A 14,772-nucleotide genomic window follows, 5' to 3' on the forward strand; every position below is an offset into this window, starting at 1 on the left:
CTTCTAATGTTTCAAAGATTTATTTGATATTTTTTAAGTGTCAATAGAGTAGAATACTGTTTCGTGAAATATTGTTTTTATTGCTTTCTTGGAGTTGACGCCACAGCAAATATTTATAAAACCATTTTTGTACGGAGTTGTTTATAAATTCATCAACAATTTTTTTCATTCATTTTTTGTTAAATAAATAGTTTTAAATCTAGGGGAGATACACCTACTGAAAAACCTGCCCTACAAATAATGCAAAAAAAGGTAATGCACAACAAGCGCCGTACCTCCAGGGTGATGTGGAAAAAGGCTGCATTTTAATTATTAATGAATTCTACATACATGTGTGTTGAATTGCATGATATGGATGTATATGAAATGATATTAACAAGAGAAAAGTAATTTCTCCTGACTCTCTAGCGAGCAGACTTAACGTTAAGGGAATGAAGTGTAGCGTCTCGTTGTGACGTCACGGAAGACCGCAGAGGCCTTGTCTATCGGGGGTTGTGGTACAAACCCAATAGAGAAGGTCCACAGCTCGAGAAGGGGAATAGTAGGATCCACACAGTCGTTCGTGAACGAGAATAGCCGGGTCTGCACTGTAGTTCGAACGGGGATACCTGGATCCATATAGTTGTTTGCGAACGAACGACATCGTTCGCGTACGACTCACCTCAAATAGAGCCTTTGTTGCTATGTGTCTCTTACATTCGAAGTCAGGTTCAATTCGTTATTTGTGGCGCATTCTCTTATATTAGTAATTTTTTTTTAGATCAATAGCATAACTTGTGCTTTCTTGCTCCTGTATAACATTGAAAGAAAAGGTGATATGAACAACATGTCTTGTTGAAGCTAACATAGTCCAATAGGGAAAAAAAGCTATTCTATTAACATCTGTGGAAGGTACGTTAATTACATTTCTACTCGTGTTTTATTTATTACACTGACTTTGCACTTTACATTTTGTAAAGTGATTTGTTTCTAAATTAATTGATTTCTAATAATAAGAAATGTATATATTTTTAAGAACTTATATCTGTTTCTTTTAATAAATTCAACATGACTTATAACAAATAGATTTACAATGATTTCTTCTTTTTATGTGGCATTTTCATATTGTTCCATCCTGATTTATGAAAGTATTATATACTGTAGTCTGTGAGGTAAAGAATACTATAAATTCTACCTTTTTTTTTTTTTTTGAACGAATTGTTGGTAAATGTAGGTAATTTAGTACATATATCTAAGTATTGAGCATAAGAGCAGTATTATGCTATTTTCTCTATTGGTTCCAGGCACTTTTTCAATTGGAATGCGTATAGAATAGCACCTGCCCAAGTTTAAAGCAATTATATTGAAAGGAGAATTCCAGGCTAGTTCTGTTCTTTTCACCTATTTACATACTGGATAATTATAATAAAAGTACTTATAATAACTTTAAAAAATGTTTAAAAAAATTATATTAACTAAAAAAACTATAAATTTTGTAATAGATTTCTTTCTTTCTTTTTTTTTTTTTTTTTTTTGTCTCTCCTGTGAAGTAAGAGAAAGATAAAAATACCTGATATTTTAAGTAAAATTTTTATCGTTGTTTTTGATATTTAATACTATAAAAAGTTTGTGTCTCCTTTAATCTGCCGGATTAAAAATTTGCTGTGTAGTAAAAGAACTGGAATGTATAGATATTCACTATGATAGAACAGAATTTGAGAACATTGAAAAAAATGTGTTGCTTAGTTCTAGAATTCTGATTTAACAAATTCTGTTTATGAAATTCAGTAAACATTTTCAGAAATATTTTATTCATCAGTTAGATTTGTTATGGATTGCAGGGTTGATATAAGGGTTACATTTCGACTGTACAAATTTATTTTTGAGCTAATTTTTTAAAACAAATTTCTGATATCTTTATTTTAAGTTTTATTTGCTTCCTCCCTCTGATGATTTGTTTAAAACAAATATTATGTGATACCATTAAATTTGTTTAGAATTATCAACATTTTTTTGAGTGTGAATTGGATTATTATATTTGTATTTACTACCGGACATTCCTTTCTTGCTTTATTTGTTTATAGTATTACAAGAACATGCCTTGAATTTAGGCTGTGCTTTTGGTAATATGATAATGATGGGAATTTATCTGTAGCACATTAAATGCTCATAATGAAGTCTATTTTATATGACTAGCAATACCTGAATTATAATTTGAAGTAGTCTAACTTTTTCCTGTTACAAAATACCATATAACTGTTTGTGGTTTTGTTTCTGCTTGCCCTATTTTCTAGAGGTACTTAAGTTAATTTGAGAGCAGTGTCTGAGAGTCATCATTTATTTGATATATAAAATTGTAAATGGTGTTGAGATCAAAAGTTTATTCTTACTGTCATCTCTAATTTAAATGTTCAAATACTTCATTTCCGGCAATTAATTTAGCTATTTGACCATTATTATTTCATAGTTTAAGGATGATTTCCTTTCTGGATAGATTGTCTTTCAATTTTTATTAAATCTGAAATAATATTTAGGTAATGATTGCTTTTTCTATTCAAAGTCATGACTCTTGTTTAAAGGGATGTAAACTGAAATTCCTTTTTAAAGAGCAAGAATAACAAACAAAATCTGAAAAGGATATAAATAGAATTATGCTTGACATTTGCTATTAAATAATGTTTAGATGTGATGTTATTGAGTAAGTAGTATAATTCATCTGTGGCAGGCAAGGTACATAGTGTTATGCAATTTTCAGAGGATGCAAACTGAGTTTTCAGTTTATTGTATTTAAGAAATTTTTTTCTTTTTGAAATTTTTCAAACTAATGTAAGTTTTATATCAAAATGGCATAATCTCCCTGTGCAATAAAAATCCTTTTAAGACTTATGTTATATCTTTTTTCTTTTAAATTTCGAATATCATTTTCATATAATTATGTATAAGTGATTGTATTATTATTGAATTTTTAAAAAAAAACATTCTGTATGAATTATTTGTTACTTGTAATAAACATAATGAGGAATAATACAAGATTGTAAAATTGTTCAATCATTGGAACTAGCTGCAAAAGATTTTATCTTTTGTAATAAATATATGTATTGCATTTTATTTTTTGATATTTTCTGAAATATTTTTTTAATATGTTCATTCTTTCTTCTTAATGTTAGTTATAACTTTTTATTTAATGGTTGCTATATGCAATAATATGAAATAAGCCATTAGTTCTCAACTAGTGTTTCCTATCTTATTAAGATATCATCAAAAAGTTTGCAAGTGGGAACCAGATAGAACAGTCTGAATATTTTCACATCTAAATAAGAGGAAAAAATTATTTAATTAAAATGAAATGAAAAAAAAAACTCCTTTGTATTGAGAAAGCCTTTAACTAGTAAATTCTATAAACATTTGAGTTAATTGATGGATGTAGGTTTCTATACAATTAAAAAAAAAGTTATTTTGTGTAACTTTCCAAAATTTATTTGTGACAGGAACATTTCAGTAGGAAGTATTACTTTTATAGCTAATATGAAAATATTTTTTTTTCTGTGAGGTAAAAGTTCATGAGACCTGAATTAATACAAGAAGACATTTATATCTTTCCCATTTTCTTGTGATGTAGTTTAAGTAAATTGTTCTATGTGAGATGTTCAACTTACATTTCTGTAAACCCATATAAATTTTTCTGTCTTCTTTCCCCTGCTTCTTGTCCCCTGCTCATAAAAGTACTTATGTATTAATATTTCAAATTATATATTTTTAATTTTTTTTTACTAGATTTGTTGTTATTTTAATTTCATAGGTGATATTTCAAAGTAGTTAATTATTTTTGTCAAATGTTTCAAAGCAGAGATGCAATTCTCTTCATTTTATTAGTGGTTCTGCAGTTACAACTTCTCGACTTATTTCTTCTTAAAACAAAATAAATAGTTTTTATTAAAACATTGGTTAAGTCGAGATGTTTTTTTATGAGGATGTGTTTTGAAATGACATTTTATTTATTGGATTTCAAAGTTTGAACGTTATATTTTAACTATAGAGTTCATTAACAAAACCATTATTTTTAAAACACATTATAGAAGCAACAAAACTTAGGATTTTGATTCCTAATCATCATGCTTTATCTTACAAACTATTTAACTCTCCTCAATATTGAAGATGGTCCTTAATGTGTCTGTAAGTTAATATTATCATTTACTTTATATTATTAAAATCTTGTTGTCCTGAACTAATGTATTCAAATGTACTAAAAAATATTCGATTAGTGTGATTGCTACATCATATGATGTTATCAGATTTGATGAAGAAAATGGAACCTTCCTTCATCTTCAACTAGCATAATGAGTGACATTCATTGTAATTTTTCTCTCATTTCTAAAGAAATATCTGAATTTAATTTTCCTCATGGAAGAGGGTTTGCATTCTTTCCTAGACTAGATTTGCTTATATCAGTTTTAATGGACAGCTTATACTGCCAGGTCTGGCTTGAAATCTGTTGAACAGCCATAATGTTGCCTGTAGTTAAATTATGAAAGCAAAAATAGATAAGCCACACATTGGCTACTCCAACCCACCATATGGAAAAATCTGAATGACCAGACCACTGCAAAAATATTTACATGAGCTAAGGATTGAGTCTTAAGAGTCATCACTGGCCAAGGTACAACCCTTCTCATGGGAAGTATGTCCTGTCATCTTTTGGAGATAATCAAACCCACACTATTTCTGTACCCACTTGGGTGGGGAGAACCAATTACCATATCAGAGGCTTCTCATTTTCATACCTGAGATGCCTCCCAGTGGGGAGTAAAAATGGATAAAAGAAATAGTGAGTGTTGAAGGGAAAGTCGTGACAACTTAAAAGTTTATCAAAAATACATCACAACACTGTTGTGCAATTGAAAATTTCTCAGACTGTTTATTGTAAAATTTAAAAAAAAAAGAAAAAGTGAGCTTTTTGTGATTAAAACCAAATAATAAATGATAATGATTTTGATGGGTACATACATTTTTGAAGAAAAAACAAAAAAACTCAACAAATACTGAAATAAGAATTTGGTTATTTGGAACCCAACATACAGCATAGTCCACCAAATTAAAAAAAAAAGAAGAAGAAGAAGAAGAAACAATACATAAGTGAACTGTTTAAAATTGCCAATGGGCAACTATTAAAATATTTTCTTTTGTTATTTTTGAAATAGATTTTAGTGAGCCCTGAAGTAAATGCTTTTTTTTCACCTTTTTTCTTGGATGACATAAAAATGTAGTTGATTTTATCCATTTAAATTTTTTTTGTCAATCAGTCCATGTTATCAAATTCTTAAGTTCTGAAATGCTCACATTAGTGGCAGCTACTGTAGTATTTTTTTTTAAATCCACTAAATTATTTTGTAACCTGTTTTTACATATAGTGAAATGAATAAAATCATTTTTGTCAGTTTCAATGAATATATTTATTCTTTGAGCCAATTTTAATTCCTTTTAAATATTCAGTTTTTCATCTTTTTTTTGTAGTGCATGAAAAAGTATTTTCCAAACATGAAATCTGAAATCCATTGACTCTGAGAGTGAAGGAGAAAAACGCGCATATATATTTGAATATCCTTGCATAGAAACATTAGTTGAAAATAAATTACCAAAATCAGATGTTCTTGATAATTATACAAACTATATTGAAATATTTTTATAGTTATTAATTTTAAATTTTAAATTCTTTTAAATTATGTTTGAGGCATAAAAATTGATTGCTATTGATTTCCAAATATCAGGTCTGATGGCCGAAGATAAATAGGATTTAAAAAAAGTCAGATAGGCTAGAGTGTTTTAAATTATATTCCATCTAGCTCATATAATTAAAAATCTCTTTTATACAAAAACTACTTATAAATTCTTATAAATTATGAAAAAATGTCGATTATTTTTGTAGATTTTATTTTCTTATAATCAATCCTCATTTTTGCTTTCTCATATAGAAAGTATTTTAATCTTTAAAAAATTTTAACTCCCTGGTTTCGTTGGTTTTCAATTTTCAAAACAACTTAAATTAATAAAATTGTTCTTAAGTGTTTTTCCTACCTTTTGCTATTTTTCATGACTTTCGGCTGCATTGTAATTGAAGAATTAAAATTTAATTTGAATGTTTAAAATTCAAAGACGTTGAACGGTCAAAGGAATGGAAGATGGTATATATGGTTGATAAAATTTAAATTAATAAATATTTATTCTTAATTTGATCTGAAAAAAAAAGACAAGGAATTTATTTTGCTTAAATTTGTGTCGATCCATTTATACGGTATTGCATCCGTTCCCATGGCTTCTTCCGGTGGCCAATGAATCACTATATAAGATAAATCGATTTGTGATAACTAAAGTATGATATAATATTTTCAAATTAGCGCTTTCTAGATATTACATGAATATGGCATAAATACAAGATAAATTTTCACTCTGACCGCGGTCTTAAAACTAATTTCAAAACCGTTAAAGATGGTATATAATTCCAGTTAGATAAAATTATTTAAATCAGGAAGAATTATATTTTATGTAGTTTAATCAATAAATGTATTGCTGAAACAGGGGGGGGGGGAACTCCAATGAAATCTAAAATTTTAAGTAGTCATATTAAAATAATCATGAATATGCATAAATATTTTCAAAAAAAAATTCTCTCATTTGTGACCGAGTCTGTAAATGTATTATAAATCTTTGAATATCACTATTTTAAACAATATCAACTACTTCTCAAAGAAGATTATCCATTTAACATACTCCGTTTCGTCGGAATGGTCGTTGATTTCTCTTAAATAATGTAATTCAAAGTTTTATAACTTAACTAGTTTTGACCGTAGAAAATTCGATATTTGTTTAAATTGTTATTGTTCTAAAAGTATTCTATTAAATAGGACTGACAGAATTCTGCGGGGTATAAAAATATTTAGGTTTCGTAATTTTTTCAACACGTACTTTTAGGTTTGAAATAACATTAAATATAATTCTTTACATCATTATTGCATTTTTTTTTCAAAGATAACTCTATATCTATAGCGATTTACAAATTAGCTTTCTGCGATGATTAGAGTAAATACATTATGTGCAGGGTGATTGGTAAGATCTTTTAAATTCAAAATGGAGTCTCGTATAGCCAGGTAAGTAACATATACTTGTAAAAAAGTGACGATGCATAAGTTCATTGAGATAGTTTATATCACATAAAGCGGCAAATTGAAAAAGTTACAAAAAATAAAGAATATCGCCCCAAAGTCCAAAGGAAGAATGTGTGCTGTATCATAATAAAAGCACAGGATGAAGTTTCATGTTTTCTCTAAAATTGGTATAGATATTTGCAATTAAAATTATGAACTTTTCCGTGATTTCAAAAAGATTCCTTCCTTCTCTCTAAGAGCATTTTTGAATTTTTTTATTACTTTTATTTACTTTCTTCGTAGCTTAAATTTCACTTTCCATTTTTTCATTTTCATTTTTCCATTCCATTCAATTTAATTACATTGCTTCGCTCAGAAAAATTATATGATAATTCAGGAGAATACATTTCTTCAATTTTAGAATTAACCGTTTTTCAAGTCACTGAAAGTTCACAATTTTAATTGCAAATATTTCCGCCTATTTTACAAATAACGCCAAGAACCTTTTTTCTGTATTTTTATTATTTCATAGCAGTCGTGGAGTTCTTTAACTCTGCAGTGCATTTTGTAGCCAATTGGTTACACGCTTTTATTTTCATTTATGAGCCTCCCATGATTGTTCCAAAGGGTAACAGTAAGTGTTTGGGAATCTTTTTTTTTAATGCTTTTTGATAAAAATTTGTAGAAAAGACCGATAGATGGTAATAGCGGTACTAGCAGAGGGGGCTTGCCTCTCCTCATCGGCGAGAGATTGGGAGTTTCGTCATCAAAAGTTTTCACTACTTCAGCACGGTTGTGGAGAACTGAGCATTATCAAAATGTAATAATTTAAAAATCATCTTTAAGTTAATATACGGTAAACAATCAAAATATCCGAATAACGGTTTAAGCTGCATGACTATTGTGTGTCCATTACGAGAACACTTCCAGTTGTTCTTCCTTCTATGTTTACGGCGGTCGCTAAAGAAACGGGTTACTGTAGAAAGAATTCATTCGAGTTTCTTACGTTGGCACGTTTAGCTCCAAATTGGCGATATTTGCTATTAATGCATTTAATTTTTAAAAACAAATTCAAAAAATTATTTAGTGAGCTGAAAATCATTTGAATACTTGGAATATTGAAAATATCTAATATTCCTGTCGTATGTATACAAGAAGTAATGCAAATCAAATAGAAAAACTGAATAATTATTTATATGTCTAACGATTGCACAAAAAGGAAAAAATTACAAAAATCTATAGTAGAATCATGGATGACAAAAAATTAATCGTCTTTATTTCATTTGTTTTAAATATATGTAAGTATTTAATATCAAATTCTCCGGAGCAAACGCGAGGTAATCTGTCTAATTTAACATAAAAACAATAGCGTAAAAGCAATCGTAATTATTTCATAATATTTATAAATGTTTTTTATATTTTAATATAAAGTAAAATGTTCTTTTTTAAATATATTTAATTATTGAAGCTTTTCGAAATTTATAATTATTTATTTTTTCTGATGCTACACCATTTTCCAAAACATTAACAATTACCATACTATCAATTTTTAGATTTAAAAAATCTAACTTTGTTTTGTAACTTATTTTCAATATGCATAAGCTTTCTGAAACAATTAATTTCGGGAAGCTTATTAGTAAAATTATTCTGAATTTGAAAATAATTGAAGTGTTCATTCAGGCGCGTGCCAGAAATCTCGGACATAAAGGAAAATCCAAATAAATAAACTCAACGTCGCTTTACATTATTTGCCGAAAAAAGCTGTCAAAGTTTGTTTTAAGATAGTATTCCATATGACCATTTATTAATTTTCTCCGGTCTGAAAAAGAAATCTAATTATTTCAAAGAAAACTTTTTCTCATGAACTGTCATTTCAAATAATAGGGTGATAAATGAGCTTTTCTTTTCAATGTATATCATTAGTCATGAGCACCGTAGCAATAAAGGATCCATCAATTCCTACATTCATTTTGTCATTTGAAGTTGAAAATTTTTCACACCCAATGTCGCTTCAAATTGACCCTAAGAAAAGAAATAACCTTCATACTTCCGTCCGATTCCTCCTATTCGAAGTGGATCTTTCCTACCGAAACTTGTTTCTATAACGCCCGCTTAAACATAGACATTTGTCTGGAAGTGTTCTCGTGGTGACACACAGTACATTTGGCAATATAATCAACAAGGTGAATCCTATACTGAGTCATCTCATCTCTTGACGGAATCTCCTCCTCAACTTCTACTGCGACGCAGAATGCAGCTTCTATCTATACTTGTGTTTGTGCTTACATTTTATTGAAATTTTTTTTTTTACCTCATATTGTGCTGTGAAACTATGACGCTTATCAAAGCGTTTCCCATGTTTTAAAAAAAATCTTCAGTCAACTATATATTTTAAAATCTCGCTTCTAAAAAAAGCGAAACTTCTACAAACATGCGCTAAACGTAGACTGATAGCAAAGAGACACTTGCAGTATCTTGCATGTGAAGTTACGATGGATACTGGTCACTCGTTTTACGAAACATAGTTCTTTAAGGGAATCTTTTACATTTTATTTTGCTCATTAGACTATTTTCTCATTATGAAAGATGCTCGTTAAATGAGGTTTAACTATATAGCAAACAATTTGTCTAGTTGAAAGAAATGTACACTAAAACATGTATATCTCTAAAATCTACATTTTACGTTAGCTGTTATATTTCTTTGGTTTGAATAGTAGGCTGACTAGACATGGTTTTCGTCAAATATATACCAACTTGAGCAATTATGTGCCAGGATGTTATAAGTTTGTAATATATTATTGGCATTTAGCATGTATCGTGATTAATCGAAAAATGTAGACTTGGGTTATGGCTTTTCGCTTCGCCCCCAAAAAGAACCTTAATTAATTTTCTTTGTAATTAACATTTCACGTTATTTCTGATGTTCATATTTCATAACTTCTATTTAGTTGTGATGGTACTTCCTATTGTTATTTAATTCTATCGGTCAGAAAAAAAAAAAATGGATCATCTCCTTTCGGTATCTATTTCTAATTGTAGAGATGTTTTCTGAATAAATGGAAATTGCAGTTTTGGCTCTTTTTTAAAGGAAAAATATTTTTAAAAAACTGTTTTATATCCTATTTGTTTGTTTTCTAGTATGTCTATATAAACTACCAGCAAAATCGATCCATTAAATATTTTTATAAAAATTTATAGCATACATAATTGTTACGATAATAGTACTTGCATGCAATTGCATTTGAAGTGTTTGTATATATTTTTACTATTCTGTTCTTCTCAAAATTGTAATACGCGGTGTGGTTATAATTAAAGTGACCCTATTCAAACCTGTGTAAAGCCTGTTTTGGTTTAGAATTTTCATAATGGGGCTTATGAGAAAAAGAAAACTGCAAAATAATAAAAGAAATAATTTAAATTTTAACTTCTAGATTTCACTTTTCATACAATGTAATAAGATCAATTCATACAATGTAATAAGATCATTATGCAAATTAGGAACGCTTAGAAAAGCCAATCGTCAGTGCCGTAAAGTTATTCTTTACCATGCCTTTAAAGAAGAAAGATCAAGCTTTACTGGTCAGATTGTTTTATCAGAATTGCAGCAATGGTTTAACTGCATTGTGAGAATATCTACTTTTGAAAGGCTTACAAAATGGAAGGAATCTTGTCTCTGTGGAAGAATAGATTGAAAAAAATGCGTATGAGAGACTGAGGACTTGCTTGGAAGAGGACGGAATCGGTTTTCAGATGAAAATGGGGAAAAAATTACTATTGTTGTGATCTGCAATATAATTGTATGCTGGTTCCAAATATTTTTTAACAAATGTTCGAGAGATGTCACGTGATTTGTCTCTCCTTTTGTCTATAGTATGAAAAATTCTGCGAAATGGATCGCACAGTAGGATCGTCTGTAGGAGGAGGATTTTAAAAAAAAATTATGACCATCTTGTATTTTATTTTTAGATATATAATGTTATTGGGTGCAATGCTAGCTTAACTTGTATTTCCACTTAAATTAGTTTTACATAAAAAGCAATGAGTAATATTACTAAAAGTCTTTCCTGACAGTATTTTTGAATAATCGTTTTTTCTTGGTCATTTTTGATTCTTTTAAGTAATTACTGCTATAGATAGACATATCACTGAAATTAGTTCTTAAATGTCTTATAAATTATAACTGTTAAAAGTAAGAAACAGGTCTATGTTGTAATTTTTTAAGTATATTTGACCTAGAAAAAGAATCAAAGATTTTTACATGAGTTAAACATTTAGAATTTAGATGGCGTAAACCTAATGTAACAAAACTGTGTAAATGTGTTTGAACGATCTATGAATGAATTAAATTCTTTGATGATTTTACAGTTTAAATTTAGCATTTTATTTTATCCCTATTGCGTGTTGAAAAAATGAACGCGAAATAATAACGTTTTTCTCTATTAGAATAGTTCTTTAAATGCGTATGTAAGAAATCGGTGCTTATAATAGTTGGAAAAAATAAAAATTATATTAAGGAATGATTTTTTTTATTTTTATGTGATGTAAATAACTTTCATAAATACACACGTTTTAATACAATATACAAAGTTTTGTATTTTAACATTTTTTAGTGAAATGATTCCATTTGATTAATTTTTATTTTGTTGCAATTTAACACTCAGCACATGCACATTGGAACTTAATCTCTTCTAAACTACGTAGGTCCTAAGACATTGTTATACTTGGCTCTCTGGAACGTTTACCTGCATGTCATGGTTTTCCCTTCCATTGTGCACGCAATTGCCGTGAAATGCAAAATTTCGCCCGTAAAGAATATAAAATAAACTAGAAATCCAATATATATATATATAATGATATTTTAATTCTAATTTCAATTTAATTTAATTAATTTCCAAGATTTTATCTTAATTTAACCATAGTAACTTCATTCTACAAATATTCTCTTATTTCGTGATCCAATTCCACTTTCGGTTTAATTAATTCCTCTGTAAAACTAATGCGCCATCAGAACTACGTTTTAAATGAAAGTGATACTTCCTGTTGCCCTTGTCAAAGGTCAACATATATATTCCCTCGGCACGTAGTGATCATTTGTTTCGGCCTTTCTGCCTTCTTTCTTACTTCTTCTTTTGTGCCGCGCTGCGCATTCTTGTAAGATAATCATGCCTGCCACTCGGAATAGAATAAAGCGAAATTAAAAAATACCAAGTCTCTTCACTGCTTCGAACCTGCATTCTACTTTAACCAAAATAATGTTACATATTACTTAGCCGGCAGGATTCGAATTCATTACATATATTATTATTATCATTATTTGAAACACAAAAGTTATTCCTACCTCCACCCCGCATTTATGGAAAATATCAAATTATGAAATGACAAACAATTGTAGTAAGACTCTTAAAAGGAAGCTTTCTGTATTTTTAGAATTTTTTATTAAATGCAAGTCAGAAACTCTTGCTTGATAGCAGAAAGCAAAAAGTATTTTCGATTAATATTAGGAATTTGATTTGACACGAAGCCACTTACTTATGATTTGTAAATAATTTGCATAATGCCAGTTTTTTTTTAAATAGTTTTTTAGAAAAATTTCTGAAAATATTGTCATTTTGATTTCCTAAGAAAACTTGTTATAACATTTTTCCAAAAACAAGCTGAAAATTTTTCTTCTTTGTTAATCATTTTAATTTAGTTAAAACTGATATATGATACTAGAAATTCATTTTCTTTTCAGAAGACTTTTGAGAATGACCAGTTTGAAGATAAGCAATGATTCCATACAGATGACATGAGAAAATGTTCAATATCTTATTCTTTTCGAAGAAGTCGTTTTAGAGCATAGAGGATGGATAAATCTGTAAAGGCGGAAAAAACTCTTAAGGCCTGTGATTCATCAGCTAAAGCATTTGCTGCGGATACAAATGTTGAAATTCAAACTAATTCCTGTAATACACAACTAACATCCGGTTTTCAAATTCATACTGGAGAAAATTCCTATTGCGATTTAGGTTATAAAGGAATTTCTGAGAAACGGAATTTGGAACGACATCTCCACACTCATACGAAAGCAAAACCTTATTCTTGTAAGGTATGCTGTGAAGAATTTTCTACGGATGGTGATTTAAATATGCATTATCGAACTCATATAAATGAAAAGCCTTTTGTTTGCGATGTGTGCATGAAAGCATTTTCTCGAAAAATTAATTTCATTAAGCATTATCGAATTCATAAAGGTATTTCTGGAAAAACTGCAATGATGAAAAACTTTTTAACTCACACAAAGGAAAAACCTTACTTATGTGATGTATGCTGTAAAGAATTTTCTCTTAGAAGTAGTTTAAATAAGCATTATCGAATTCATACAATTAAAAACCATCTTGTTTGCGATGTGTGCATGAAAGCATTTTCTCGAAAAATTAATTTAACTAAGCATTATCGAATTCATAAAGATATTTCTGGAAAAGGTGCAATTATGAAAAACTTTTCAACTCACACGAAGGAAAAACCTTACTTATGTGATGTATGCAGTAAAGAATTTTCTTTTAGAAGTGGTTTAATTTGTCATTGTCGAATTCATACAAAGGAAAAACCGTATGCATGTAATTTTTGCAAGAAAACTTTTGCTCGGAAAGGTCATTTAAATTTACATTTTCGAACCCACACAAAAGAAAAACCTTATTCTTGTGATGTATGTTTCAAAGAATTTTCTCTTAAATGTAATTTAAAGGCGCATTATCGAACTCATAGAGATTAAAAGCTTTATGTTTGTAATGCGTGCATGGAAACAGTTTTTAGAAATAAGTCAATTAATTGAGCATTCTAGAATTCATACCGGTAATAAACTATATTCTTGTGAATTATGCTGTAAAATATTTGCTCAGGAAAGGAGTTCAAGATCCTTGCATCACTCATATAAAAGAAAAACCGTTCACTTGTATTGTTTGCAATAAAAGGTTTTATCAGAAGAGCGATTTGAAGATAGATTTCCAAAATCATTAAAATGAAGAGATCTAAATCAATATTAGCGAATTCATTTAATTCAAGAAACATTTTCGAATTCTCACAAATCCTTTTCTTGTGAAGTATACACTTGAAAGAATTCTTACTGAAAGATACGTTTAGTAAAAATAATATTTTTCATGAAAATGAGAAGCCTTTTCTTCCGGAAAAGGTCTTTCAAAGAAAGTGAGTTATCCAAGAAAGAATGATTGATTACCAATGATTATTAAATAATTGTCTCAATGATTATGTAAATATGTAATTTCTTATTCCTACGATTTAAAACCTCTTTTCTCGGGACCTGCAAAAATGAAATTTCTTATAAATATTATTTCGATAAATATTTTTTGTGTTTATCTAATTAAGAATGTAAATATTTTAATGATGTATATGATGTAAATAAATTTATATGATGTAAATATTTTCTTGATCAAATTTCCTTTTCCCCCTACTCTACATTTTTTTAATGTTTGATCTTTATAGTAATGAAATTTAATGGAACATAATAATATGATTGAATTTCATGGGACATAAAATTTTCTTTTCTTTAGTATTTCATATAATGAGTATTCAGATAATCATTTTATTTTTTTTAAAGCATTTCAGTGATTGCATTTAAATAAAATTCTGGATAGTTAATCCATGATTATTTTGT

The 14,772-nt window shown here is 28.6% G+C and overlaps 1 protein-coding gene across 2 annotated transcripts; it reads left to right on the plus strand.

Annotated features, from left to right (window-relative positions):
* Positions 1 to 481: 481 nt before the first annotated feature.
* LOC129958384 (zinc finger protein 271-like) lies at positions 482 to 14,466 on the plus strand. 2 transcript variants are annotated; one of them, XM_056070846.1, is made up of 2 exons: positions 482 to 891; positions 12,856 to 14,466. In XM_056070846.1, the coding sequence occupies exon 2, from the start codon at positions 12,964 to 12,966 to the stop codon at positions 13,870 to 13,872; it is 909 nt and encodes a 302-aa protein (XP_055926821.1). In that variant the 5' UTR covers positions 482 to 891; positions 12,856 to 12,963; the 3' UTR covers positions 13,873 to 14,466. The 2 variants fall into 2 exon arrangements, with proteins under 2 accessions (XP_055926821.1, XP_055926820.1); XM_056070845.1 differs by having other exon boundaries at positions 12,853 to 14,464.
* Positions 14,467 to 14,772: the final 306 nt, after the last annotated feature.

This window comes from Argiope bruennichi, chromosome X1, assembly GCF_947563725.1.
Source record: "Argiope bruennichi chromosome X1, qqArgBrue1.1, whole genome shotgun sequence".
NCBI lineage: Eukaryota > Metazoa > Arthropoda > Arachnida > Araneae > Araneidae > Argiope > Argiope bruennichi.

Coding starts and splice junctions, on each gene's coding strand:
- LOC129958384 (XM_056070846.1), top strand. CDS start 12,964: ATGGATAAATCTGTAAAGGCGGAAAAAACTCTTAAGGCCTGTGATTCA.